We start from the raw sequence: 27,968 nt of genomic DNA on the forward strand, positions 1-27,968 counted from the left end.
TTTATATTCTTCAAAGTAGCCACCCTTTGCCTTGATGACAGCTTTGCACACATAGGCATTCTCTCAACCAGCTTCATGAGGTAGTCAACTGGAATGCATTTCAATTAGCAGGTGTGCCTTGTTAAAAGTTAATTTGTGGAATTTCTTTCCTTCTTAATGCTTTTGAGCCAATCAGTTGTGTTGTGACAAGGTAGGGGTGGTATACAGAAGATAGCCCTATTTGGTAAAAAAAGACCAAGTCCATATTATAGTAAGAACAGCTCAAATAAGCAAAGATAAATTACAGTCTATCATTAGTTTAAGACATGAAGGTCAGTCAATGCGGAACATTTCAAGAACATTGAAAGTTTCTTCAAGTACAGTCGCAAAAACCATCAAGCACTCTGATGAAACTGGCTCTCATGAGGACCGCCACAGGAAAGGAAGACCCAGAGTTACGTCTGCTGCAGAGGAGAAGTTCATTAGCATTACCAGCCTCAGAAATTGCAACCCAAATAAATGATTCAGAGTTCAAGTAACAGACATCTTAACATCAACTGTTCAGATGAGACGATGAGAATCAGGGCTTCATGGTCAAATTGCTGCAAAGAAACCACTTCTAAAGGACACCAATAAGAAGAAGAGACTAGGTTGGGCCAAGAAACACAAGCAATGGACATTAGACAGATGGAAATATGTCCTTTGGTCTGTTGAGTCCAAATTTGATATTTTGGGTTCAAACTGCTGTGTCTTTGTGAGACGCAGAGTAGGTGATTCCCACCGTGAAGCATGGGGGAGGAGGTGTGATGGTGTGGGTGCATTGCTGGTGACACGGTCAATGATTTATTTAGAATTCAAGGTACACTTAACCAGCATGGCTACCACAACATTCTGCAGCGATACGCCATCCCAACTGGTTTGCGCTTAGTGGGACTATCATCTGTTTTTCAACAGGACGATGACCCAACACACCTCCAGGCTGTGTAAGGGCTATTTGACCAAGAAGGGGAGTGATGGAATGGAGCATCAGATGACCTGGCCTCCACAATCACCCGACCTCCACCCAATTGAGATGGTTTGGGATGAGTTGGACCGCAGAGTGAAGGAAAAGCAGCCAACAAGTGCTCAGCATATGTGGGAACTCCTTCCATGTGAAGCTGGTTGAGATTATGCCAAGAGTGTGCAAAGCTGTCATGAAGGCTACTTTGAAGATTCTAAAATCTAAAATATTTTTGGATTTGTTTAACACTTTTTTGGTTACTACATGATTCCATGTGTTATTTCATAGTTTTGATGTCTTCACTATTGTTCTACAATGTAGAAAATAGTTTTAAAAATGTTTTAAAAACATTGAATGAGTAGGTGTCCAAACTTTTGACTGGCGCTGTATATTTATTTATATTCCGACTCTGACATTGCTCGTTCTGATATTGTTTGTTTTGATAAAAAGTCCTTCTGATAATTACAAAAGAGCCCCTTCTTAGCAGCAGAGGAGAATAGCTGGGTAGCGGCGACAGGCTGCAGGTCTCTCTGGGTTGGCGCGGGTCGTAGAGGAACAGAGGTACCTGATCTCACGTAGCATCAGATGAAAACAAGCTTTTAGAAATTTTAGCAAATATCTCATTTACATAAATATTCACACCCCTGAATCAATACTTTGTAGAAGCATCTTTGGCAGCGATTACAGCCGTGTCTCTTTCTGGGTAAGTCTCCTAAGAGCTTTCCACATGGATTGTGCAACATTTGCCCATTATTATTTAAAAATTCTTCAACCTCTGTCAAATTGGTTGTTGATCATTGCTAGACAACCATTTTCAGGTCTTGCCATAGATTTTCAAGTAGATTTAAGTCAAAACTGTAACTCGGTCACTCAGAAATATTTGCAGTCTTGTTGGTAAGCAACTCCAGTATAGATTTGGCCTTGTATTTTAGGTTATTGTCCTGCTGAACCACCTTTCAATTAATCTCCTAGTGTCTAGTGAAAAGCAGACAACCAAGTTTTCCTCTAGGATTTTGCCTGTGCTTAGCTCCATTCCGTTTCTTTTTTATCCTGAAAAACATACTAGTCCTTAACGATTACAAGCATACCCATAACATGATGCAGCCACCACTATGCTTTAAAATATGGAGAGTGGTACTCGGTATGTGTTGTTTTGGATTTTCCTGTATTCAGGACAAAAAGTGAATTGCTTTGCCACGTTTTGCAGTATTACTTTGGTGCCTTATTGCAAACAAGACGCATGTTTTGTAATATTTGTTATTCTGTAAATGCTTCCTTATTTTCACTCTGTCAATTATAGGTTAGTATTATGGAGTAACGACAATGTTGTTGATCCATCCTCAGTTTTCTCCTATCACAGCCATTAAATTCTGTAATTGTTTTAAAGTCACCATTGGCCTCATGGTTATTTGTCACCAAACCCACTGGCTCCAGGTCATCTATAAGTCTTTGCTAGGTAAAGCTCCGCCTTATCTCAGCTCACTGGTCACCATAGCAACACGTAGCACATGCTCCAACAGGTATATTTCACTGGTCATCCCCAAAGCCAACACTTCCTTTAGCCGCCTTTCCTTCCAGTTCTCTGCTGCCAATGACTGGAATGAATTGCAAAAATCTCTGAAGAGCAGCTTACCAATCGCTGCAGCTGTACACAGCCCATCTGTAAATAGCCCATCCAACCATTTACCTACCTCATCCCCTGCATATTTGTTTTTGTTTTTCTGCTCTTTTGCACACCAGTATTTCTACTTGCACATCCTCATCTGCAAATATATCCCTCCAGTGTAAATTGCTAAATTGTAATTATTTCGCCACTATGGCCTATTTATTGCTTTTACCTCCTTACTTCATTTGCACACACTGTATATTGATTTTTCTATTGTGTTATTGACTGTACGTTTGTTTATCCCATATGTAACTCTGTGTTGTTGTTTTTGTCGCACTGCTTTGTTTTATCTTGGCCAGATCGCTGTTGTAAATGAGAACTTGTTCTCAACTGGCCTACCTGGTTAAATAAAGGTGAAAAAAAGGTGAAATCCCTGAGAAGTTTCCTTCCTCTCTGGAGTTAGGAAGGACACCTGTATCTTTGTAGTGACTGGGTGTATTGATGCACCATCCAAATTAAGAACTTCACTATGCTCGAAGGAATATTCAATGTCTGCTTTTTTTAAACCCATCTACCATTAGGGGCCCTTCTTTGTGAGGCATTGGAAAATCTCCCTAGTCTTTGTGGTTTAATCTGTGCTTGAAATGTACTGCTTGTCTGAGGTACCTTACAGATAACTTTATGAGTGGGGTACAGAGAAAAGGTAGTCATTCAAAAATTAAACACTATTAGTGCACACAGTGAGTCCATGCAACTTATTATGTGACTTGTTAAGCACTTTTTTACTCTTGAACTTATTTAGGCTTGCCATAACAAATAAGAAATGGGTTGAATACTTACTGACTCAATTCATTTGTAAACATTTAAGAATATATAATTCCACTTTGACATTATGGGGTGTTTTTGTGTGTAGGCCAGTGACACAAAATCGCAATTTAATAACATTTTAAATTCAGGCTGTAACACAACAAAATGTGGAAAAGGTCAAGGGGTGTGAATTCTTTCTGAAGGCATTGTAGTTAATGGAATTGGCCGTATGAAATCTTAGAGGAACTCCAGCCTTCCTGATTTTTGCTACACTTCTTGTGGAAATTCTGAAATATCGGGCTGGATTGTGTAAAGTAGTCATATTAGGGCCGATTCAGACTGAAAATTATGCCTTTCCTATGCACAACTTTCCTATGCACTTCTCAGTATTTGGTGTTCAGACTTATTCAGTCGTGTAACTCTCTCTGTAAGTATCGCTACCTTGCGCGCTCTGAATACATTTAATTCATCCGATGAAAACCCTCCCACTTGCTGGACAACAGATTTTCTCATGGAGTTTTCATTCAATAGGGTTTTCTGTACATTTGTCTTAAGCCATCCCTTTAAATACAGTGTACCTGTCAGTTATTTTGTGAATGTTGTGAAAAGTAAAAAGACACAGAACATGCAGATCACAGTAAAGACATTTCTCGATAAATACTGACAACCATTCATATTTATTGAAAATAGAATATCATAGACAATAGTGCCATGTCAAACACAACATGTGCTTACCTTTATGTAACAATTTCTTCAAGACACTCAGCCTTGTCCTTCCTAAACATTAATTCAGCTGCCCAAATGGGCTCTGAGATCCTCTTGCTTCCCAATATTTGACCTTATTCAATAGTTTTACCTAAGTCTCCATTATACAAATCATTGCAATCAGGGACTCGGCACATGCTGCATTGCATGACTGACTATCTGGACAGACTGCCCAGCAAACCAAAATTGGTTCTGTGAACATTCCCAAAACATTAATTAGTTTACCCTGAAAGTTCTAATGACACTTAAACAGTCTAGTTGGGCTCATGATTATATATTTGTATAAAACATTCCCTGATGATGCCAGAACACATTTTGTTATTAAACTACCTGGAAACCTAATTAGAACCTAAGGAGAATGTTCTGTGGTGGTTGGTACAGATGTTGTGCACAACATTTTAGTGAATGTTAGGAGAACATTCCAAGGATATTTCATAAAAGAAAATGTATTTTTTTGGGGGGTGTTATCATCCTAATGTTATATAAAACCCAAACTAGAAATTAATGGGAATGTTAGCTAATGTCCTGGGAATGTTCCCGGTGTGCTGTGTGTACTGTATTTGTCAAATAAGACACAGCTGAATGCCATCATTCAGTTTTTATGGAACTTGCTTCTTCATTTTTGCCTTATTGCTTTGTTGGATGTCAAGTATACATAGAAACTATTGCAGACTACCTGGGTCGTTCCACTAATTTGCAGCCTTTTGAGAAGTGTAACTTTATTAAAAAAAACGTTTGATTTTGTTATAAAGAGCACGTTCAACTTCATAAGAAACACATTTTCCCATCTCAAGAGGTTTTTAAGTGCCAAATAAAGTAACAGGGTTGACCGTAACAGGGTAGACGATTTCATCTTAAATCAGCCATAAATCCCCTCGTGACAGGGGGAATAGAAGCTTGTTGTGTGCAACAGGACGTGGCAATTGAATGTCTGTCTATCTATGGGTAACAGGGTTGGCTTGTTATGCTCGAGCCGCACAGTTTCCCATCACAAAAGGGCCAAAAAGAATAGGACAAGCTCACCTGCTTTTACACTATGATTTGACTATTAGATGTACAATGTTTCTTTTGAAAAACATTTTTTTTTTAAAGGAATAGTTTCACCATATTTAAACGAGAGTTCTGACATTAAGATGAGGGACAGACGTAAATGAATCACTAATCATTAAATAAGTAATAGTCTTCAGACATGACTTTGTCAAAGCAACAAAATAACTAGGGCTTTACAAAGATGGTGAAAAGTTGGAGAAATTTTGAGGTTAAGTGAGTTAAAGTCTTCCTAGAAGTGCATAAAGTCTTAATTCATATAATTTTGTTTTTATTTATTGAATTCTCCATGTGGTCTATATTAAAGGGCACGCCATGTGGTCTATATTAAAGGGCACTCCATGTGGTCTATATTAAAGGGCACTCCATGTGGTCTATATTAAAGGGCACTCCATGTGGTCTATATTAAAGGGCACTCCATGTGGTCTATATTAAAAAACACTTCATGTAATATAACATGCTTTTAAAATTCAATATTGGTGCATAATTTCAACTTAAAATATCAAAGGGATGCAAAAGGCACTCTTTTCATGGGAACAACCCACCTATTTCAATAGCACCAGCATAATAAATGTCACAAATGAAGAAAATATGATAATTCAATTGTTCAAAGTATTTTGGGTTCACTTCCCAGTTGTTTTGATCTCTTGATGTGCTTAGAAATGTGTGAATTAATTGTTCAGAATATTGTGGTGAAGATGGATACCGAATTGAAACCATACTGTCCAGCATATTTAAAAGCCAAACTTGCAATAACTTGAAGACACTGATTCTGCAGAATGATTCTTATAGAGATACAGAAAAGGATGACTGCTCCTGCACCTTAAAGACTGATGTTAACAGAGTCATTGAACACTGGTCATTTTAATAATGTTTAAATACTGTTTTACCCACTTTATATGTATATGTACAATTTATATGTATATACTGTATTCTAGTCATGGCTCATCATATATAGCTACTACTGTACACACTTTTTCTATTCATATACTGTCCTTAAACACAATTTACATACATATACAGTACCAGCCAAATGTTCGGACACACCTACTCATTCCAGGGTTTTTCTTTATTTTTACTATTTTCTACATTGTAATAGTGAAGACATAAAAACTATGAAATAACACATATGGAATCATGTAGTAACCAAAAAGTGTTAAACAAATCCAAATATATTTTATATTCTTCAAAGTAGCCACCCTTTGCCTTGATGACAGCTTTGCACACATAGGCATTCTCTCAACCAGCTTCATGAGGTAGTCAACTGGAATGCATTTCAATTAGCAGGTGTGCCTTGTTAAAAGTTAATTTGTGGAATTTCTTTCCTTCTTAATGCTTTTGAGCCAATCAGTTGTGTTGTGACAAGGTAGGGGTGGTATACAGAAGATAGCCCTATTTGGTAAAAGACCAAGTCCATATTATAGTAAGAACAGCTCAAATAAGCAAAGATAAATTACAGTCTATCATTAGTTTAAGACATGAAGGTCAGTCAATGCGGAACATTTCAAGAACATTGAAAGTTTCTTCAAGTACAGTCGCAAAAACCATCAAGCACTCTGATGAAACTGGCTCTCATGAGGACCGCCACAGGAAAGGAAGACCCAGAGTTACGTCTGCTACAGAGGAGAAGTTCATTAGCATTACCAGCCTCAGAAATTGCAACCCAAATAAATGATTCAGAGTTCAAGTAACAGACATCTTAACATCAACTGTTCAGATGAGACGATGAGAATCAGGGCTTCATGGTCAAATTGCTGCAAAGAAACCACTTCTAAAGGACACCAATAAGAAGAAGAGACTAGGTTGGGCCAAGAAACACAAGCAATGGACATTAGACAGATGGAAATATGTCCTTTGGTCTGTTGAGTCCAAATGTGATATTTTGGGTTCAAACTGCTGTGTCTTTGTGAGACGCAGAGTAGGTGATTCCCACCGTGAAGCATGGGGGAGGAGGTGTGATGGTGTGGGTGCATTGCTGGTGACACGGTCAATGATTTATTTAGAATTCAAGGTACACTTAACCAGCATGGCTACCACAACATTCTGCAGCGATACGCCATCCCAACTGGTTTGCGCTTAGTGGGACTATCATCTGTTTTTCAACAGGACGATGACCCAACACACCTCCAGGCTGTGTAAGGGCTATTTGACCAAGAAGGGGAGTGATGGAATGGAGCATCAGATGACCTGGCCTCCACAATCACCCGACCTCCACCCAATTGAGATGGTTTGGGATGAGTTGGACCGCAGAGTGAAGGAAAAGCAGCCAACAAGTGCTCAGCATATGTGGGAACTCCTTCCATGTGAAGCTGGTTGAGATTATGCCAAGAGTGTGCAAAGCTGTCATGAAGGCTACTTTGAAGATTCTAAAATCTAAAATATTTTTGGATTTGTTTAACACTTTTTTGGTTACTACATGATTCCATGTGTTATTTCATAGTTTTGATGTCTTCACTATTGTTCTACAATGTAGAAAATAGTTTTAAAAATGTTTTAAAAACATTGAATGAGTAGGTGTCCAAACTTTTGACTGGCGCTGTATATTTATTTATATTCCGGACTCTGACATTGCTCGTTCTGATATTGTTTGTTTTGATATGTTTAGCATTTTTTAAACAGCTGAAACAGATTTTTCCTGCAATCTACAACCATAATATGTATGCTTAATTCTGTGTGGGGGAAATGTGTATGTTTTTCTGCATATCTAAGGATACCTCTTGAGCTGTTTTTTAAAGAAACGAAATATGCTTCTTTGCACATTGCTAAATCTGGGTAAAAGATGGAAAGGAATTGTATTCAGTACAATGAGTTATTGCTTGCTTTTTTAAAAGTCTACCAACCTTGCCAGCAGGCATACCAGTTAGGCTATTTAGACAAGCTAGCTAATCTAACTAGCTAGTTATAACTTTAGGACATGGGGAACCTATATGGGCTAGCTAAAGCCAATAAAATTGTTAAGTGGCTGGTAGTATTACAAAAAAACAACACCATTTTTAAACAGGACAAATCTGAGAGGGCACACACACCTCTGGTTATTGTACTGCTAGATATGGCTGTATAGTTGGAGCTAGAAGCATAAGCATTTCACTGCACCTGTGATAACATCTGCAAAACTGTGTTTGTGAACAATAAACTTTGATTTGATAATTGAAAAAGGTGAGTAAATACATTACTTGGCATCAAGCAACATGGTCAAATTTAAATAGTTAGACCATGCTGAAAAGTGATTGATTTATCATTAGTGGCTCATTTTGTTTTCCAATGTTCTGCACCTACTGAGAAAAACTGTACACTACCAGTCAATTACCTCAAGAAATTTAGCTGAAATTACATTCAATAAACAAATCTACGGATAGTGTAATGACATAAAAGTACATATATTGTAGACTAACATTTTCTTCTCTTCTCCTTAAAGCTGGTTGATTAAACCACTGTTGATATTTGATCAAGAAACAACAGTGGGGTGAATTGTTTGGCAGTTGGGTAGGGAGGGAAGCCTGACAGTTAAAGAGATCCAGTCTCTTTGTATAGAGAAAATTAACCCCTCCCATCTTCTTCTATCTCTGTCACTTTTGTTTTACACCAGATGCTCTTCATTCGAGGTACTAGCTTAATGGCTTTTGACACACGCAGCAAGTAGTGGTTTAGGGGTTTCCATGGGCAACACCCTCATCAGCACCTCTGACACTGCCTGAGTGACATCTCTGACCAGAACTTCTTCCATAAAGAAAGTGACATCACTGGGTTCCTCAAAGACTAGCCTCCATGGAAGAGTAGCAGGTCTTTTGATGTGAATTGGTGGGGAAACGATCTTACCATGACGCAGGTATGGTAAGACTCATGATGATGTGGGTCCAGCCTTTTGACCGTGTTTGATCCTTCTCACAATCCAGACGTGATCAAGAAGTGGCACGGTGACAGGGCATGCTGCTGTGTGGCGTTTGGACCCCTATGTCAACGGATGTGCTCTAATGGCCACCTCCAGCTCGTTTCTCTCCGGTCGTCCAGTCGATGATGATGAACGTCAGGCTCATAGACATGAAGATGAAGCCCATGGCTGTAAAACAGGCAGCCTGAAACCAGCCAGAGAAAGAGTTGTTGGAATTCACCTTAGTCATGAACGTAAAAAAAAATAAAAAAAAGATCTTGACACAAACCGGGGTTTCGGAAGTTCTTTCCAGAACCCATTGTGATACCACCCAAACACTCCGAAAACCTGAGGATTGTGTGGAGAGTTTTAACAAACATGTCTAGACAATGGCAGGAAAATGAATGTCATGTGAAAACCTACCGTGATCTTTGGTCTTGACTTCATTGGTTCTTGTTCGGTGGGAACAATGCGGAGGTAGAATAATCCTGGGAGGATGAAGATCAGACTAGGTGCAGTGGTGGCCCCTGGACAGCCAAATGAGACAATGAGTTAGTCCACTGCTAAGTACTCTTGTATGAGGCATATGTAATGTAAACGGTCCTTCCTGTAGTGTTCAGGGTGATGAGGAGACATGGCATGTCAGGTTGATTGGTGAGTATGTAGAGAAAAAGCATCTGAGGCTAGATGGCAAGAACTGTTGTAACCTATACTCATGAGCATATGAGTGCTTTTTTTCGGAGTCTCACCAATGATGCCAAAGATATCTCGGATATTGGGCACAATGATTACAAGAACGTTGACCACGAAGAGGAGACACAGGGCGATGGTGATGTGGCGTGCCCAGTGGAAGGGTTTCTCTGGGAACAGGAGCTGGAGAATGGCTCTGCGAATCTGGAGAGAAAGAGGACTCAGGGGAGTATCTACAGTGAAACTTGCAACATGGCTGTCAAGTGTCAGTTATGAGGTATGTTTACTAACTAACTAAAAACACAATTGATGAAATTACATTCCATACACTTTCCTACCAATACCAACTCTGGGTTAAACAGAGATTATAGGATGTACTGTACAAGCCAGCATCAGTTGTTCTAAGCATGACACAGTAGCTTAACATTTAGAGAGAAATTGATATATACAGTATCTAGGCTATGTTAGTTTTGAAATGCAAACAATATTTGAAATGCAAAACATTGGAAGCTTCCTTAGAAATACAGTAATAATAGCAGGAGTTCCCAAACTTTTTGGGGCCGGAGATCTCGTGATAGCAAATTCATCAGGAACCCCTTAAAATCAGAACACAACTCCGACTTTAGAGTGCGATAAAAATAGCATTCCGGGCTAACCAAGCCTCGGGCCCTGGGAAATAACATTTTAAAAGGCACCCCTCTTTGCAATGGAGAGGAAAATGAGTTAAGGTCATTTCCTGCAGAGAGACAATTTTGCAGTTTTAAAGCTTAAACTAGAGTGCATTTATGTTCAAAATGACAATTTTACAAAATACAAGAAACTTGAGTTGAAAACTGGATCATTGATGGAGTACTGTGGATCCCTGTGAGCCTCCCAAGCCCAACTGTGCATCTAAGGGTAGCCTATATTGTAGATTAATAATATTGCAGTGTATTGTATTGCACTCTCTAAACTTGTTTCACAGACCCATTAGCCAAATTTGTTTCATCTGTTGTTGCTAGCAATATTTATTTAGAATAAAAAGAGATCTTGGCGCAGAACCCCCTGTAGTACCTCTGCAGACCCCCAGGGTGGTTCCCAGTTCAGGAACCACTGAATTAGAGTAAGGTAATTAGAGCTAATGAGAGGAGGCTCTTACAGGAAAGAGGACCACAGGGACAGTAAGGGTGACTGCCACCAGCACGGCCACACGCACACACAGGATCAGGGTGTCCAGAGGGTCCACTTTGCTGTAGGTGTGCAGGAGCTCAGATTCCGTGTTCACTACATAAATATATATATGCACACACACACAAATTGAGTATCTTTTGAAATTCTGAAATCAACATTTTTTTCTGCAGCGTGAATATGACTAAAGCCGTCTTGAAGCCCTGGTCTTACCGTAGAAGGTGAGGTAACCAAAGATGGCAGTGAGGAGGTACATGACGAACATGCCCATGATGGACACATTAGCAATCCCTTGCATGCGCCTCTTGGTTGCGCTTTGGTGGAAAAGAAAGCAGTTTTTTTTGTCTGTTAATGAGGTAGAGGGATTACACGACTAATGTTACATTTATTAAATTAAAAATGTCCCTTGATTTAATCAAAAGCAAACAGGTGTGCAGTTGAAGTCGGAAGTTTACCGTAGCCAAATAAACTGAGTTTAAATGTTTCACAATTCTTGAATTTAATCCTAGTAAAAATACCCTGTCTTAGGTCAGTTAGGATCACCACTTTATTTTAAGAATGTGAAATGTCAGAATAATAGTAGTGAGAATGATTTATTTCAGCTTTTATTTCTTTCATCACATTCCCAGTGGGTCAGAAGTTTACATTCACTCAATTAGTATTTGGTAGCTTTGCCTTTAAATTGTTTAACTTGGGTCAAACGTTTTAGGTAGCCTTCCACAAGCTTCCCACAATAAGTTGGGTGAATTTTGGCCCATTCCTCCTGACAGAGCTGGTGTAACCGAGTCAGGTTTGTAGGCCTCCTTGCTCGCACACGCTTTTTCAGTTCTGCCCACAAATGTTCCATGGGATTGAGGTCAGGGCTTTGTGATGGCCACTCTAATACCTTAACTTTGTTGTCCTTAAGCCATTTTGCCACAACTTTGGAAGTATGCTTGGGGTCGTTGTCCATTTGGAAGACCCATTTGCGACCAAGCTTTAAATTCCTGACTGATGTCTTGAGATGTTGCTTCAATATATCCACATAATTTTCCTCCCTCATAAGTCCATCTATGTTGTGAAGTGCACCAGTCCCTCCTGCAGCAAAGCACCCCCACAACATGATGCTTCCACCCCCGTGCTTCACGGTAGGGATGGTGTTTTTCGGCTTGCAAGTCTCCCCCTTTTTCCTCCAACCAAAATGATGGTCATTTTGGCCAAACAGTTCTATTTCTGTTTCATCAGACCAGAGGACATTTCTCCAAAAAATACGATCTTTGTTTCCCATGTGCAGCTGTAAACAATAGTCTGGCTTTTTTGGCGGTTTTGGAGCAGTGGCTTCTTCCTTTCAGGTTATGTTGATATAGGACGTGTTTTACTGTAGATATAGATACTTTTGTACCAGTTCCCTCCAGCATCTTCACAAGGTCCTTTGCTGTTGTTCTGTGATTGATCTGCACTTTTCGCATCAAAGTACATTCATCTCTAGGAGACAGAACGTGTCTCCTTCCTGAGCGGTATGAAGGCTGCGTGGTCCCATGGTGTTTATACTTGCATACCATTGTTGGTACAGATTAACTTTATACCTTCAGGCATTTGGAAATTGCTCCCAAGGATGAACCAGACTTGTGGAAGTCTACAATTTTTCTTCTGAGGTCTTGGCTGATTTCTTTTGATTTTCCCATGATGTCAAGCAAAGAGGCACTGTTTGAACGTAAACGTTGAAATACATCCACAGGTACACCTCCAATTGATTCTAATTATGTCAATTAGCCTATCAGAGGCTTCTAAAGCCATGACATAATTTTCTGGAATTTTCCAAGCTGTTTAAAGGCACAGTCAACTTAGTGTATGTAAACTTGTGACCCCACTGGAATTGGGATACAGTGAATTATAAGTGAAATAATCTGTCTGTAAACAATTGTTGTAAAAATGACTTGCACAAAGGAGATGTCCTAACCGACTTGCCAAAACAATAGTTTGTTAACAAGACATTTGTGGAGTGGTTGAAAAACAAGTTTTAATGACTCCAACCTAAGTGTATGTAAACTTCCGACTTCAACTGTATGTGTTCTACTGTAAATTAGTATCGGTAAAGAAGGATAAAGGTCGTCATATCAACATGGTGATGTGTGAAGGGAACAAATTGGGGGTTCATATTGTTTTATGAACTTACTTTTTGAGTTCAGTGTAAATGGGAAGCACCTCAGGGTGACAAACAAAGGCGAACGCCAAGATGGGGATGGTATACGCCGTCTGAATACCATATAAAGGATAAGTTCAATTAGCAGCATTGCACAAGGAGTGCTTGAGTAAACTCACAAGACAGTGTGGACATTTGTGCCACGCTGGTTCTGCTCTGCTTCAATACACATGGACAACCAGTTGCACTGGCTGTAACATGATATGAGCATGGATTCACAAACTCATTAGCATATTGAATGACATGTGCTCCAACTGCAAATAGCTCCTAACCTTATGTGGTTGTATTGTAGCAGAGTAAGAACCTAAGAGCAGAAGTGATGTGGAATAAACACTAAAACATATATTTTAACCTCCTGGTTTATGGTGAACATTTTGCCTTTGCACTGTCCCTCCTCTTCCATGGTGGTGTTGATAATTGTTGTGTGATTGCTGCCATTTGGCACCAGGGGGCAGGGGATGTTGAACTTCTTGTATATGACCTTGAGAGAGAGAGAGAAAGAGAGAGAGAAGCGGTGAGATGTCAGCAGAAACATATCAATCCTCTATAGCTGACAACCATGATCACATTTTTTATTCATTTTTTAGAACCTTTATTTAACTAGGCAAGTCAGTTAAGAACAAATTCTTATTTACAATGTGCGCCACCCTATGGGACGCCCAATCACGGCCGTTTGTGATACAGCCTGGAATCAAACCAGGGTCTGTAGTGACGCCTACAGCACTGAGATGCAGTGCCTTAGATCGCTGCGCCACTTGGGAGCCCAATACCTATCTCTAGTTAACTTGTGAATTCCTGTCCAAAGCCTCATTCATTCTTCTGCTTTTGCTAATTGATCAAGGTCAACGATAGAATTTGTCACATTAACAATGTACCTTTCTGCAGTAAGGCATTTTAAACAACAACATGCACAGTAGTGTAATCTAGGATTGTGCTCAAGTATTCAAGTAACATTGAACAGTTTCAAACATTTTAACTATAGTTTTAACATATTACAATATTAAAATAATAATTTGGCCAAATGTGGTTAATTTATGATGTTGCCTTCCCCCTTTTTCTTTGTATGTCAACATAATCAGACAATAACCCATTTCAGAAAGTTAACGTATCCATGTTCTTAGCTAATTTCACCATTGTACAACAAGGTCTGGCTGGCAGTGAGTATACGAAACAGGAGCTAACATGAAATGTTTTGTGAGGTAGAGTGGCACAAGATATAAATATCTCCTCATAAATTGTCAGGGGAAATTAGTACCACAGTCTTTAGTCATGACTCATGCCCTAAGCTGTTAACACATTTAACACATTAACAATGGTAAAGAATCACTAAAAACAGAGCATGGACAATGGAAGTCCAATCATCAGGTGAAAAGCATATGCCGCATCAGAATATAATATTGAAATGTATGATTGCTTGTATAATATATATTGTAATATAATACAGTATAGACATCCATCATCAGATGTCATCAGAAAGTCACTCACCGAGGAAAGGAAAAAGACCATGCAGGTGAGGGAGAAGCCACTGGTGTAACCCAAATACCCTGCAAGATGCAACCAAGGATTGTTACTACAACAAAAACAACAAGCATCCCACATCCCAGCTGACAATGTTTGGTTTCCAGGACACGTCTGCTCCTGGCCTAAAATAGATCCTTCACAGAGCAGAGTCTATAGTCATCCAAATGTTTTGTTTTATGAATAAAGAGGCGCTGACTGAAAGATTGACAGCCAGTGAGGTCATTAGCAGCCATGAGGAAAAGTCAAAGGTCATTATGAGGTCAGTCACATACCCAGTTGTCTCATCAGGGCAAGTGGGAGGATGACGCACACACTGACGATGATGATGAGGCAATTCCCATTCAGGAACCAATCTCTAATTTAAAACATAAACAAAAAAACAAAACGTAGCCAGACACAAAAGTTAATTAATTATAGGTTCATTATGGCATGCAATGTAGACTATACTAGGAAACATACTGTTTAGGGGCAATTGATGCAATGTTAGGTAAAAATGGCTTGTGGTTCTGGTGGGATGGTGAATACAGTTTAGGGACCTGGGGGTAAGCACTGGAGACCTGGGGATAGACGTAGGGATCGTAAGGTGCGGCATATTTTGCTGGGTCCATGTATAATGCATTAGCCAATCCTGGGTTTTAGCACCAAATATTGGGAGGGTGGACTAGTTTGGGGTGGCAGTGAAGAGGAATGAGGATGGTACAATGAACAGATAATAAAGATTGGATGGGGGTGAAAGTCCAGTCCTAACTATAGGAGTTTAGCTCTGATTGGTTCCAGAGAGGGATCAATCAGGAAAGAGTGATCTGGGCTTATGGGGATTTTAACAGTTAGCTTGTTGCATGTTACACCCCGTAAATATTAGTATTTATTTAATTTATTTAACTAGGCAAGTCAGTTAAGAACAAATTCTTATTTACAATGACGACCTACACCGGCCAAACCTGGACGATGCTGGGCCAATTGTGCGCCGCCCTATGGGACTCCCAATCACGGCTGGTGGTGATGTAGCCTGGAATCAAACCAGGGTGTCTGTAGTGACGCCTCGAGCACTGAGATGCAGTGCCTTGGACCACTGCGCAACTCAGGAGCAGTGTTTTCGTGGACAAGTAACCTTGTCAAGAAAAACTCCTGGCCTTAAACATACATCAGTAAGTGTGCCGAAGACAATAGTCCTCATGTTAGTTTGCTGCACTGAAAGGTGTGGAAAGGTGCTGCTCCACCTACCCAGTGTTTGATGACAAGCCCAGGAAGGCTTGAATGACCAGAGGTAACTCATACTTCACAATGAAGAGGTAACTGGACATTGCTGGAGGGGATTAAGCATATTTCAGGGCTGTTAACTTCTATTATCATAAGAAAACACAGACACACCCTACTCATTTTACCTGTATTTTAGTTTTCCTAAAAATGCTTAGCAATATCACACAAACATTGGAGGAAAACTTTCTGTCAAGAACCACTAAAACTTTTATGAGCCATTGTCACGACTTCGACAGAAGTCGAAGCCTCTCCTTGTTCGGCGGTGGTCGACGTCAGTGATTGTTTGTTATTCAGTGTTGTGTTGGTTTTTGTATTGGTGTGCGACAGGTCCTTGTACCCACTTTATTTATTGTTACATTTAGTGTTTGGAGTGTGTTTTGTTTATTTGTTATGAAATACTCCATTACACTCAGTTTGATTCTCCTGTGCCTGACTTCCCTGCCACCTATACACACGACTCTGACAGCCATGAAATCCATGAGTGCAGTGAAGCCATGAGTGCATTTATGTTTGCCCATGTGGTTCTCTTCAAAACAGATACTATGTGTTAGTGCTAGTGGGTGAATTTATTACTGTATTAGAGGGGCAACACGGTTTTGCACTTTTATGGACAGGGGTCTTATTCAATCAAACTCAATGACCCAATTCCTCATCCTAGGTACTTACCACCAATGTTGTGAAAGGTTATAATGACACCTGCTGCTATTTTTCCTGGGTGTCCAAAAGCCCGGAAGCCCAGCTGTTCATACGCACGAATACCTGAACAGACAAACAAGATGTTAGTCTGTTAAAGAGTAGACATGGGACAGGATCTATATGCCATGACATTAGAAGACACTGTTATCTAAAGCAACAGTGAGTGCATACATTTTTGTATATGTGACACCAGCGAACCAACAACTACCAATTTACAGACAGCTTGGATCATATGGTGGATCCCTACTTTAGGTTTGTCTATAAAAAAAGCTGGGCATTTCTGTCAGGCATTTGTGGAGGGGTAGAATCACAGGTATTTCAATGGTCCAAATGCAGAGGGAAAGTTTGTTGACAGAAAAGTAAGTTAACTTTTCTCATATTGTTATGATTAACTTTGTGATTCAGCTTTCAATTTGTCTTTGATTCCTAAGGGTGATCCTAAGTAACACATACTCACCCACAACTCCAGCACTCTTAAGCAGGAGGTGAACCGAGTAGCTGGACAGACAGGCGATACATGTCAATAGGATTCTGCAGAGCACAAACAACTGACTTAGAGGTTTTGGAAAGGTAAACAACATAATTAATTTCATGTAGATTCAGCCAATGTTAAAATAATGAATCCCATGGTCAGCCCACCGCTTCACAGATGCATCAAACAAACAAAGTAAACTCTACAAGAATAGGCTGCCCTCCTGTAACAGCAAATTGATTGGCACAAAACACAAATTACTTATTCATAAACATTTAAACAATTCTTGACTTCTGACTGGACCTGACGTGAATCTGAGCATCCCAACGTGCAAAGCATGCTGGGGAGCCATATCTGTGGTGTGCTCACACCCAAGCTATGATTCATCAGCCAACTCTTTGCTATATTCAACTCCTGAAATCTGATTTAGGAGTCCCATGTGTCTCAAATCTCACCATAAAAATGACATATGGACACACCAACGCACACCACCCATGTGTCTAAAATCTCACCATAAAAATGACATATGGACACACCAACGCACACCACCCATGTGTCTCAAATCTCACCATAAAAATGACATATGGACACACCAACGCACACCACTCTTCGCCACTGTTCTTTTAACCATTCGAGGACCGTAAATGTTAAACATTACGTTAGATGACTACTTTTTCATATAATTTTTGTCATGATTCCACTGTAGTGTTTTGGTAACATTGTTGCTATGTGTTGTGCAGTAACAGTGTGCATCAAACCATTTTGGGAGGATCTGTGACCTTTTGACAACAACAAAAAATACGAGAAAAATAATCCCCCCCCCCAAAGTTTTGTCCTGCCAAGAGCTGTGTAATATTTAACTTGGTGGGTGTGTGTGTACTAATTTGTCTGTTGTCACATCAAGGAATCACATAGGGACATAATGTGTTGCTGTACTTACATAAAGAGAACGATGCCTGTGTTTGACATGGCGTACGACAGTCCCAGAATTCCACTCCCCATTATGGCGTTACTGAGGTTAAAGACGGACATTCCGAAAGAGGTTTTCCCCTCAAACTGCCAAGGCCACAAAGACATGAATGTCCGTTGTTATAACTCCTCATGATGACATTTCAGCATAAAAAGGATGACTGCCAGCTCCAAAGCTGTTGCCATAGTTCTTCATACTCACATCTGTAAACTGGGGCTTCTTGGTCCCATCACTCTTATGTGGTAACATCTCCTCTTCCTCTTCCGCCCGCGGGATACTATGAAGTCAATCAAACCAAGGAAATATAAAAACTATAAGGTTAAACAACACTCAATTTCATCAATGTCCAACTTCAGCCAAGCAAAGTATCATTATAATCCATTGGGTGCTTGAAAATGCTGTCCATGAAAGAGTACTGTATCCATTTAAGTGTTTAAAATGCATCTGAGGTAAACTAGTGTTTACAAAAAGCCTGGTATTTTTCCAGGTGTTCAACACAAATATGATACCTTTTCTGCAAATCCCTAATGACAGTGGATTTCATTTGACTTGTTTAATCTGCTCAAAATAGCCGAACAAACATAACAATACATTTCTGTGCTAAAAAAAAAAACATTGCAAAAAACTAGTTGAATCAACATTGTTTCCAAGTTATTTCAATAAAATAAATCAATGTGATGATGTTGAATCAATGTGGAAAATTTCATTTTTTTTTTCTCCCAACTTCTAACCTAAATCAAATGTCATGGTGAAATGTTTTTTTACTTTCATGTTGAATTTGCATTAGTTGACAACCACCACAAGACCATGTCAAACTAGACTGTAGACAATTCATCTACACAAACAGTGACAAATATAGGGTGGTAATAGTCTTGTCTGTCAGAAAATAAACACAAATATCCTTGGAATTTGTGGAATTTTGGTGGCCTTTTTGAAATCAAAACACTATCATGCACACAACTGGCGGAATGATATTATCATACATGCTAGGTAGCAATATGTGCAGTCAAATAGGACACATACCCATTTTCCAAAGGGACGAAGCCATGGTGGTGACCATTTGATAGCTTTTGGAGTTCCATATGGTTTTTTGCTGATACAAAGAGGGCTGGGTGTGACTGATGGTTCTTCACTGACTGGAGGAAAACATTGAAGGATTCACAAGGAGGCTAAAGTTCCAATCTGAAAAAAAGAGAAAAAGATGTACCTTAGATAAATGAACAACTTGTCTTTTGGATGTCATTCCAGATGATAGACAGAAAAATGTAAACAGTCAGGTTTGACGGTTTGAGGAATTTGCACGTTGCAAAGTGAAGCCTAGACTCTAGGGTAACTGTGGGAGTTGTCAAGTTGTCTGTCACTATGGGACCACATGTCAGCTTCCCACCAGAGGAATCCATAGCACCACTCTCTCCCTGCATGTGTCATTTCATTTGACGGCTCAGGTTGCATTGCCAGTGATGAGACTCCTGACTACTTTTGAATTCCTTCCAATAGAATTCCATTACTCTTTCAGTAGGGTTTGGTTTACTTGGCAGATCTACCTTGAAGTCCTTCTGCATACAACTCATAATTGATGTAACACTTTCCTCCATTACAAAATTAAGTGCAGATTGTTAGGGCCAGTTCTTTTTTTGTTTCAATCAACTCACATTTCCCAGAAAAGGGATGTAAATCTGATATAAACTAAACCTGGAAGCACTGTGTTGCCATCACAGACTTTATTGTGAACACAAACTTTGTTGTACACTGTTATTTATCAATCTTTTATTTATCCAGGTGTGTGCCATTGAGGTAGGAATCTCTATTTAAGGGATCCCTGGTATTGGTTTAGGATTTCACTCTTGTTCATCTACACTACAGTGTTACTAAAGTGTAAGATACCTACCAGCCCTATGCCAACTGGTGTGCCAGCTGGGATTTGACATCATTACAGACGAAACTGGCAAACAAGAAATGCCACAATTTGCTGAACAAATAGAGTCATATGAGGCTGCTTACATAACGCCTTCTGATACATTGACACAAGAATTACAGTGCCTTCAGAAAGTATTCACACCCCTTGACTTTATCCACATTTTGTTGTGTTACAGCCTACATTTCAAATGGCTTAAATGTAGATGTTGTGTCACTCATCTATACACCCCATAATGTCAATGTGGAATTATGTTTTTTATTATTTTTATTTTACAAATGAATACAAAATGAAAATCTGAAATGTCTTGAGTCAATAAGTATTCAACCCCTTTGTTATGGCAACCTAAATAAATTCAGGAGTAAAAATGTGCTTAACAAGTCAAATAATAAGTTGCATGGACTAACTCTGTGTGCAATAATTGTGTTTAACATTATTTTTGAATGACTACCCCATCTCTTTACCCCACACATACAATTATCTGTAAGGTCACTCAGTTGAGCAGTAAATTTCAAGCACAGATTCAACAGCAAAGACCAGCGAGGTTTTCCAATGCCTCGCAAAGAAAAGCAACTATTGGTAGATGCGTAAAAAAAGCAGACATTGAATATTCCTTTAAGCATGGTGAAGTTATAAATCCAACACAACACATCACTGAGTACCACTCTTCATATTTTCAAGCATGGTGCATCATGTTATGGGCATGCTTGTCATCAGCAAAGAATAGTGAGTTTTTTTGGACAAAAAGAAAAAGAATAGAGCTAAGCACAGGCAAAGTCCTAGAGGAAAACCTGATTCAGTCTGCTTTCCAGCAAACACTGGGAGACAAATTCACCTTTGAGCAGGACATTAACCTAAAATGCAATGCCAAAAATACAGCGGGGAGAACAAGTATTTGATACACTGCCGATTTGGCAGGTTTTCCTACTTACAAAGCATGTAGAGGTCTGTAATTTTTATCATAGGTACAACTGTGCGAGCCGTAATTCTTACTGGTTGGTAGGTGATCAAATACTTATCTCATGCAATAAAATGCAAATTAATTACTTAAAAATCATACAATGTGATTTTCTGGATTTTTGTTTTAGATTCCGTCTCTCACCGTTGAAGTGTACCTATGATAAAAATTACAGACCTCTACATGCTTTGTAAGTAGGAAAACCTGCCAAATCAGCAGTGTATCAAATACTTGTTCTCCCCACTGTACATGAGTGGCCTAATTACAGTTTTGATTTAAATCAGCCTGAAAATATGTGGCAGGACTTGAAAATTACTGTCTAGCAATGATCAACAACCAACTTGATAGAGCTTGAAGATTTCTTTAAAAAATGGGCAAATATTAGACCATCCAAATTTGCAAAGCTCTAAGAGACTTACCCAGAAAGACTCCCAGCTGTAATCGCTGTCAAAGGGGATTCTAACATGTATTGACTCAGGGGGTTGAATACTTAGCTAATCAAAATATATTTGTGTTTTATTTTCCATTAATAAAAATGTTAAATTTAATTTTGTGTGGATCGTTGACATTTAAAAAAAAATGGTATCCATTTTAATCCCTAATTGTAACACAACAAAATGTGGAAAATCTTAAAGGGGTGTGAATACTTTCCGAAGGCACTGTGTACAACAGGATAAGGCATGTGGTCCTTTATCAAGCTTTGTCAGTTGTGTTTGCCCACTGACAAGGCAACGTTGTATTTTGTTATCTTATAGCTAGGCTACTTTTGTTCTCAGTGTGCTGTATTACATACAATAGTCTTTTCATTCAAAAACATGGTCTGACTAGCCAAAGAAAATATCCAAGTATATCTGAACTTTCAACGTGTAGGCCTATGCTTAACTCATGACTAATGTTCTTTGTTACCCCCACACAAAAAAAATATTGATTTTATTATGGCTTGAAAGTGCAACCAACATACAGTATCTTGGATAAAAGCAGCCATATATCATAGTTACTGCTTTTGAAAGTAAGCTTTTCTGTTTGACCTTTACCATAGAAAACATTACTGCTTCTTGCAACTTTAAGAAACTGTGTTGCACAATGACCCTCTAGAGGAAATATGTGTTTTCTAGTACAAGTGATGTGGGATGTTGGAATTCACATTCAAATGCACGCCAGAAGTTTTATTAAACCCTGGGATGGATACGTGGCTCACTGGGTCCAGAGATGCAGTTTGGAGTAAATCCAGGTTTTTACCACCAGTTGCTAGAGACATCAGCCTTGTAACCTACCATGTCAAACGTGAGTTTGATAAGGTTCGACCACTCTGACATCACATGACACATCATGTGCTTTTCAAACGTGACTCAGGTAGCGGGTTCCCTAACACGTATTAGACTTTTTCTGAGAGACACATGAGGATTGGATATGATTAGATGATTTGTCAGAATGTGACTTCTGATGACTCGTACTCAGGTCACACTTTATTTGGATAGTCCGGATAGTCCATCTGTAGATGCTCTACAGATGGTCATACTATCAACAAACTACCTGTTGATAAGCAACTGTTGATAAGAAACCTGTTAAGGTTACGGTTAGGGTTAGGATTAGAATAAGTGTTAGGGTAAGGGTTAAGGTTAGAGTTACGGCTAGGGCTAAGGTTAAGGTAAGATAAGGTTAGGGTTAGGATAAGAGTTAAGGTTAGGGATAGGGACAAGGTTTAGTAGATAGTTAGTTGAAATGTTACTGATAGTCTGTAGAGCATCTACAAATGGACTATCCAAATAAAGTGTTACCCTTTGATATCAAATCAAATGTATTTATATAGCCCTTCTTACATCAGCTGATATCTCAAAGTGCTGTACAGAATGGGTATTGGTAAATTGTACTCCAATTATGTCCTATGGGGCAACTCTAGTTTCTATATCTAATATAGTTCCATGATCTCGCCATCACGGTTGACAACTCCATTGTGTCCTCCTCCCAGAGCGCTAAGAACCTTGGCGTGATCCTGGACAACACCCTGTCGTTCTCAACTAACATCAAGGTGGTGGCCCGTTCTTGTAGGTTCATGCTCTACAACATCCGCAGAGTACGACCCTGCCTCACACAGGAAGCAGCGCAGGTCCTAATCCAGGCACTTGTCATCTCCCGTCTGGATTACTGCAACTCGCTGTTGGCTGGGCTCCCTGCCTGTGCCATTAAACCCCTACAACTCATCCAGAACGCCGCAGCCCGTCTGGTGTTCAACCTTCCCAAGTTCTCTCACGTCACCCCGCTCCTCCGCTCTCTCCACTGGCTTCCAGTTGAAGCTCGCATCCGCTACAAGACCATGGTGCTTGCCTACGGAGCTGTGAGGGGAACGGCACCTCAGTACCTCCAGGCTCTGATCAGGCCCTACACCCAAACAAGGGCACTGCGTTCATCCACCTCTGGCCTGCTCGCCTCCCTACCACTGAGGAAGTACAGTTCCCGCACAGCCCAGTCAAAACTGTTCGCTGCTCTGGCCCCCCAATGGTGGAACAAACTCCCTCACGACGCCAGGACAGCGGAGTCAATCACCACCTTCCGGAGACACCTGAAACCCCACCTCTTTCAGGAATACCTAGGATAGGATAAAGTAATCCTTCTCACCCCCCTTAAAAGATTTAGATGCACTATTGTAAAGTGGCTGTTCCACTGGATGTCTTAAGGTGAACGCACCAATTTGTAAGTCGCTCTGGATAAGAGCGTCTGCTAAATGACTTAAATGTTAAATGTTAAATGTTAATACCCAACAAGTTTCATCATCAGCCAAACGTAAAGTGATAAATGTTACCTATATAACATATACAACTATGTAATCCAGCACATATCATACTACACACAAAATAAAATACTTGCCACAGATTTGTGATTGGTTTGGTTATGCAGTTTGTAATAGAAATATCATGTAGCAGCTCAGTTTGAAAGCCAGTGAGATTTGTGGGAGCCTGCGTCTCATGTGTTCTATCGACAGCGATGCCAAACCATAATTCAGGAAACAATGTCTTGCGAGGAAATGTGTGATAAAATAACATCAAAGTCCTGATATAACTATTACTGTGCTATTACATTTAGATAAGGATTAAGAAAAAAATTGAATATATCTGCAGGGCCTAAACCTTGATGGAAAGGACACCAACATTTAGAAAAACCATTTCTGAAATCACACCAGTTCAATGGAAAAATTAACTCACATACATTTTGTGTCTGCCGCAGACTGTCACCCTTATTTTCTAAAAGTCCAATGCATCTGTTTTTATCTAAATGTTAAATAATTTCTGGGTAACAATTAAGCACCTTAATGTAATTGTTTTTAATCAAAATTGTAAAAAATTAACAAAAATAGCTTCTTCACAAAGAGCAATATCTCAAGAAAGAATTTTGCTAGGACTGTCTGGGAGTGGGGAGGGGTAAACGGAAAACTGGCTGTTATTGGCAGAGAGGTTTGGAATTCTCTTTCTTATTGGTCTATTAAGAAGGCAGGCCAAAACTACATGCCACAAAAACAGGCTGAGATTTCAGACTTCAAAACAGCTCTGATTTCAAACAGCTCTTACACTAAAAGAGCATTATCATAATTTTCACAATTTCACAGTATTATTCCAACCTCGTAGTGTGGAAATATATATAAAACACAGATTTTTTTTTTTTTTTGACTGCACTTGGTCTTTAACGAATCTACTAAACCCCCCAACACATTTTTCATTCGGAACTGAAAGACATTAGACCAGAAGAGGTCATGTACTTCAGACTAGCTGTCGCCATTGGCGTCGGCTAATGGGGATCCTAATAAATCAAAAAATTCTTACACACACCTCCCCTGAGAGAACTGGTTATGCTAATGCAGATAATGTAGCTCTTAACCTATACCAGGCAGATTTTTATGAACAACTTACCCCTTTTAAAAACAGTTCATTTTTCAGTGTATTAATATCCGATTCAGGTAACAATCTATCCACACTCTCTACTGAGTCAGTCAGTCAGTCATTCCGTCTATATATTATTTACTTAACCTTCTCAGCACCCAGTTGAAGCCCTTCGGAAAGAGTGAGTGTAGCAAGAGATAAAGAGAACGATAGAGAAGAGGAGATAAAGGGAGAGTGGGAGTTTTCAGTTACAGTTTATTTAGTAATACCACTTCACAATTTATTTTCCATAAATCTTTAATGCTCAAAATATTTAACGTCTGTGTGTGTGTGTGTGTGTGTGTGTGTGTGTGTGTGTGTGTGTGTGTGTGTGTGTGTGTGTGTGCGTGGTGGGGTCTGCAGTTCCCACACCCATTCCACCAACATTCCTTTCTCTGTCTCTCTTCCTTTTCACATTTCTACATTGCTATGTTACATGTGTGATTTTTCTCCGCGCTAAGTCGCTCCCTCTTCGGCTAAAATCTTTATTCTAATGCATGAAGAGCCCCTGGCAAGAAGGGTCGGGCAAGCACATTCTTGTATTGCGTGTTGGGAATCAAACTCCAGAATGTCTTTCTACTGAGTTATCATTTCACACCAACACAAAATGTTTCTAAAAAAAATCAACACCCAACCATCACCACTACTACAAACAAACACACACACAAATGTACTGGTGACCCATGCACACACACGCATGCACACAAACACACATGATCTATTTCTAAACATATTATCTACATTGCAATGATCTTTCGTTGAAATGTAGTCTTTTTCTGATGTTTATGTTGGATGTTTTAGGAAGTTGAGTGCTTTTCCAGCCACAGCGGTAGGCAACCAATACAGCCAGGAAATCCTCTCTCGGTGAAGAAGGAGGATCTCAGGTTAAAAAGGTCTAAAATTAAAGAGGTATTTCTGATAAAATGTCTGTTTTAATATTTAGATGAAAAGCTAAACAAGCTAGGTTTCTTATATGATGGATTATTGACTGACCCATCAGAAAACACATAGCTTAATCTGTAATGGGAAGAAAAAGTTGATAGTGGGAGTTCCATCAACCAATCCTGCATAGTTATGTCCGAGAAAGCCTGTTGAATCGTGCATTCGGCCCACAGAAGAACCACAAATATCTACCACCATGTGACGGTAGTTTGAAATGGTGGATAGACATTGCAACTTCCCTGTATTACTGAAGCTAGTATTCAACTATTTATATGTTTCCAATGCTTAGTTGCTGAGTGAGAGAAATAAATGTGCCTGAAGAATAAAAGGGAAAGTATATGGCACAGCAGAGCACAGCACATAAAATACCCTCTGACCCCATCTTTTCTGTGCAATAGAGGGGTGTATACATGACATATTATGCAATATCCTTCAATTTTTGTCTTACTTTCTATTGGCTGATTAAGAAGTTGCTATGCAGATTATGTAAATACAATTTGGGGCGGCAGGGTAGCCTAGTGGTTAGAGCGTTGGACTAGTAACCGAAAGGTTGCAAGTTCAAATCCCCGAGCTGACATTGTCGTTCTGCCCCTGAACAGGCAGTTAACCCACTGTTCCTAGGCCGTCATTGAAAATAAGAATTGGTTCTTAACTGACTTGCCTAGTAAAATAATAAATAAATAAGTAAATACATTTGAGGAAGAGCTATAAATTATGTTCTCTAATGGTAGGATCAACTGATTCTTGCATTTATTAGACAAAGTGAAAAAATGGGTTTCTTGCTCAAACAACTGAAGTAGCCAGCTAACCCGCTGCTTATAGTTGCACTAGGGTCGGTAGCAGAAGCCAAAGCAACCATTTTGTAAGGTTTGTGTTAGTTAATCAGCTCCTTTGTTGTTCAACGTGACGTGCCATTCCATAATAGCTGCCGTTGCTACTGCTAGCTAGCATGAGGACGAAAACGGCAGTTTACTTCAAAACGTTCAATCTTCTCGTTGTAACAGTTGGAATAATGGGACAAAATCAGAGTACAACACATTTGTCATCCCTTGATTGAAGTACGTTTTCCGAGCTATATCTCACCCCGGGCTCTGTGGTGTCTTATTATACACAGGAATGCTGTCAGACCCCAGTGCAGCTGTAAGGAAGTGGGTTGGATCCACTGGCTAACAACTGAAGTAGAAGGCACTCCATTGGACACTAGTGTGCAGTAGACACTCAATCATAAAAATAGAGTTTATTACAGATCCATAGTTAAAAACAAACTGATATTTCAGTCCGAGGCTTTTGCATTTACAGACAAAGAATGAGTTCAGGATCCATGAGTGGTGGGTTTGATTCACGTTAAAAAACAGTCAGACCAGAAAAATATTAATCAATCATTACACTTAACTATAAAACATGATGTTCTGAGCAATTCCCTAAATGTATTATCAGTCACACAAAGGAGACAATGGCCACTGAATTTGTTTGTCAGTTGGTGCAGTTACTCCTGTAAGCTCACTACTTATCATGCTGTCTGTCTTTGACCTTTCTAAATTGACTTATTCAGACCAGTGTTCCAACAATTCACATATATATATATATATATATATATATATATATCAACATACATGACACTGCTCAGGGAAAATTGAATCATAAAACTGAATTATTCAAATAATGTTGTGGAAATCAAATTAAGTAGTACTACTGACAATGACAAGTTCCACTATGCTACTTCACAATGCTACCTCACTGACAATGACAAATTCCACAATACTACCTCACAATGCTATCTCACTGACAATGACAAATTCCACAATGCTACCTCACAATGCTACCTCACAACAATCCCTACCGATGTCCACCAGTGGAATTTCAATGGTATTTTACCCTTCTTGTCAAGTTCCTGCTATGACCCCCACGTGGCATAGCAATACATAGAGCAGAATAAAGGAATGTTCTATTACCTTCAGATGCAGAGAACGTAGAGTTTCAAAGACAGAGAGTAAGTGAAGTGTGTCCTGAGAAGAAGAGATGTTTTCTTGGCCAAGGTGTTGTTTTGCCCAATTGTAATTGGCTTGAGTTTATAGCCAAGAAGAAAGAGCAGAGTGTCTGCTAAGAGTAAGGGAGAGGGTTAGGGGGCGAGCACATATAGAGGAAAAGGCACTAAAAGGGAGGGTTGTTCAAAATGATGGTCTCAAGTTTCTTATGATGTCACACATGCTCA

General features: G+C 39.5%; 1 protein-coding gene across 3 annotated transcripts; it reads right to left on the minus strand.

Moving 5' to 3' along the window:
* Positions 1-6,052: 6,052 nt before the first annotated feature.
* LOC115102227 (sodium-coupled neutral amino acid transporter 3-like) lies at positions 6,053-27,901 on the minus strand. Of its 3 annotated transcripts, none has more exons than XM_065005376.1 (17): positions 27,709-27,901; positions 19,054-19,212; positions 18,232-18,307; positions 18,001-18,116; positions 17,046-17,119; positions 16,559-16,651; positions 15,857-15,938; positions 14,905-14,987; positions 14,597-14,655; positions 13,464-13,592; positions 13,085-13,164; positions 11,143-11,243; positions 10,901-11,025; positions 9,822-9,966; positions 9,496-9,599; positions 9,021-9,277; positions 6,053-6,817 (listed from the first exon to the last, which is right to left on the minus strand). In XM_065005376.1, exons 2-16 carry the CDS (start codon positions 19,110-19,112, stop codon positions 9,173-9,175), a joined length of 1,431 nt encoding a protein of 476 aa, XP_064861448.1. In that variant the 5' UTR covers positions 19,113-19,212; positions 27,709-27,901; the 3' UTR covers positions 6,053-6,817; positions 9,021-9,172. The 3 variants fall into 3 exon arrangements, with proteins under 3 accessions (XP_064861448.1, XP_064861447.1, XP_029477784.1); XM_065005375.1 differs by having other exon boundaries at positions 6,053-6,820; XM_029621924.2 differs by lacking the exon at positions 27,709-27,901 and adding an exon at positions 24,806-24,877 and having other exon boundaries at positions 6,053-6,820.
* Positions 27,902-27,968: the final 67 nt, after the last annotated feature.

The sequence above is a fragment of the Oncorhynchus nerka genome, linkage group LG20 (genome assembly GCF_034236695.1).
Source record: "Oncorhynchus nerka isolate Pitt River linkage group LG20, Oner_Uvic_2.0, whole genome shotgun sequence".
NCBI classification, from domain to species: Eukaryota; Metazoa; Chordata; class Actinopteri; order Salmoniformes; family Salmonidae; genus Oncorhynchus; species Oncorhynchus nerka.

What these genes read in the sequence shown, in the direction of transcription:
- LOC115102227 (XM_065005376.1), bottom strand. Translation starts at nt 19,112, where the DNA reads ATGGAACTCCAAAAGCTATCAAATGGTCACCACCATGGCTTCGTCCCT. An exon ending in TGGTCTTTTTCCTTTCCTCG is followed by an intron (nt 13,593 to 14,596) that starts GTGAGTGACTTT and finishes CTCTCTCTCAAG; the next exon opens with GTCATATACAAGAAGTTCAA. An exon ending in TGGTTACCTCACCTTCTACG is followed by an intron (nt 11,026 to 11,142) that starts GTAAGACCAGGG and finishes ATATTTATGTAG; the next exon opens with TGAACACGGAATCTGAGCTC.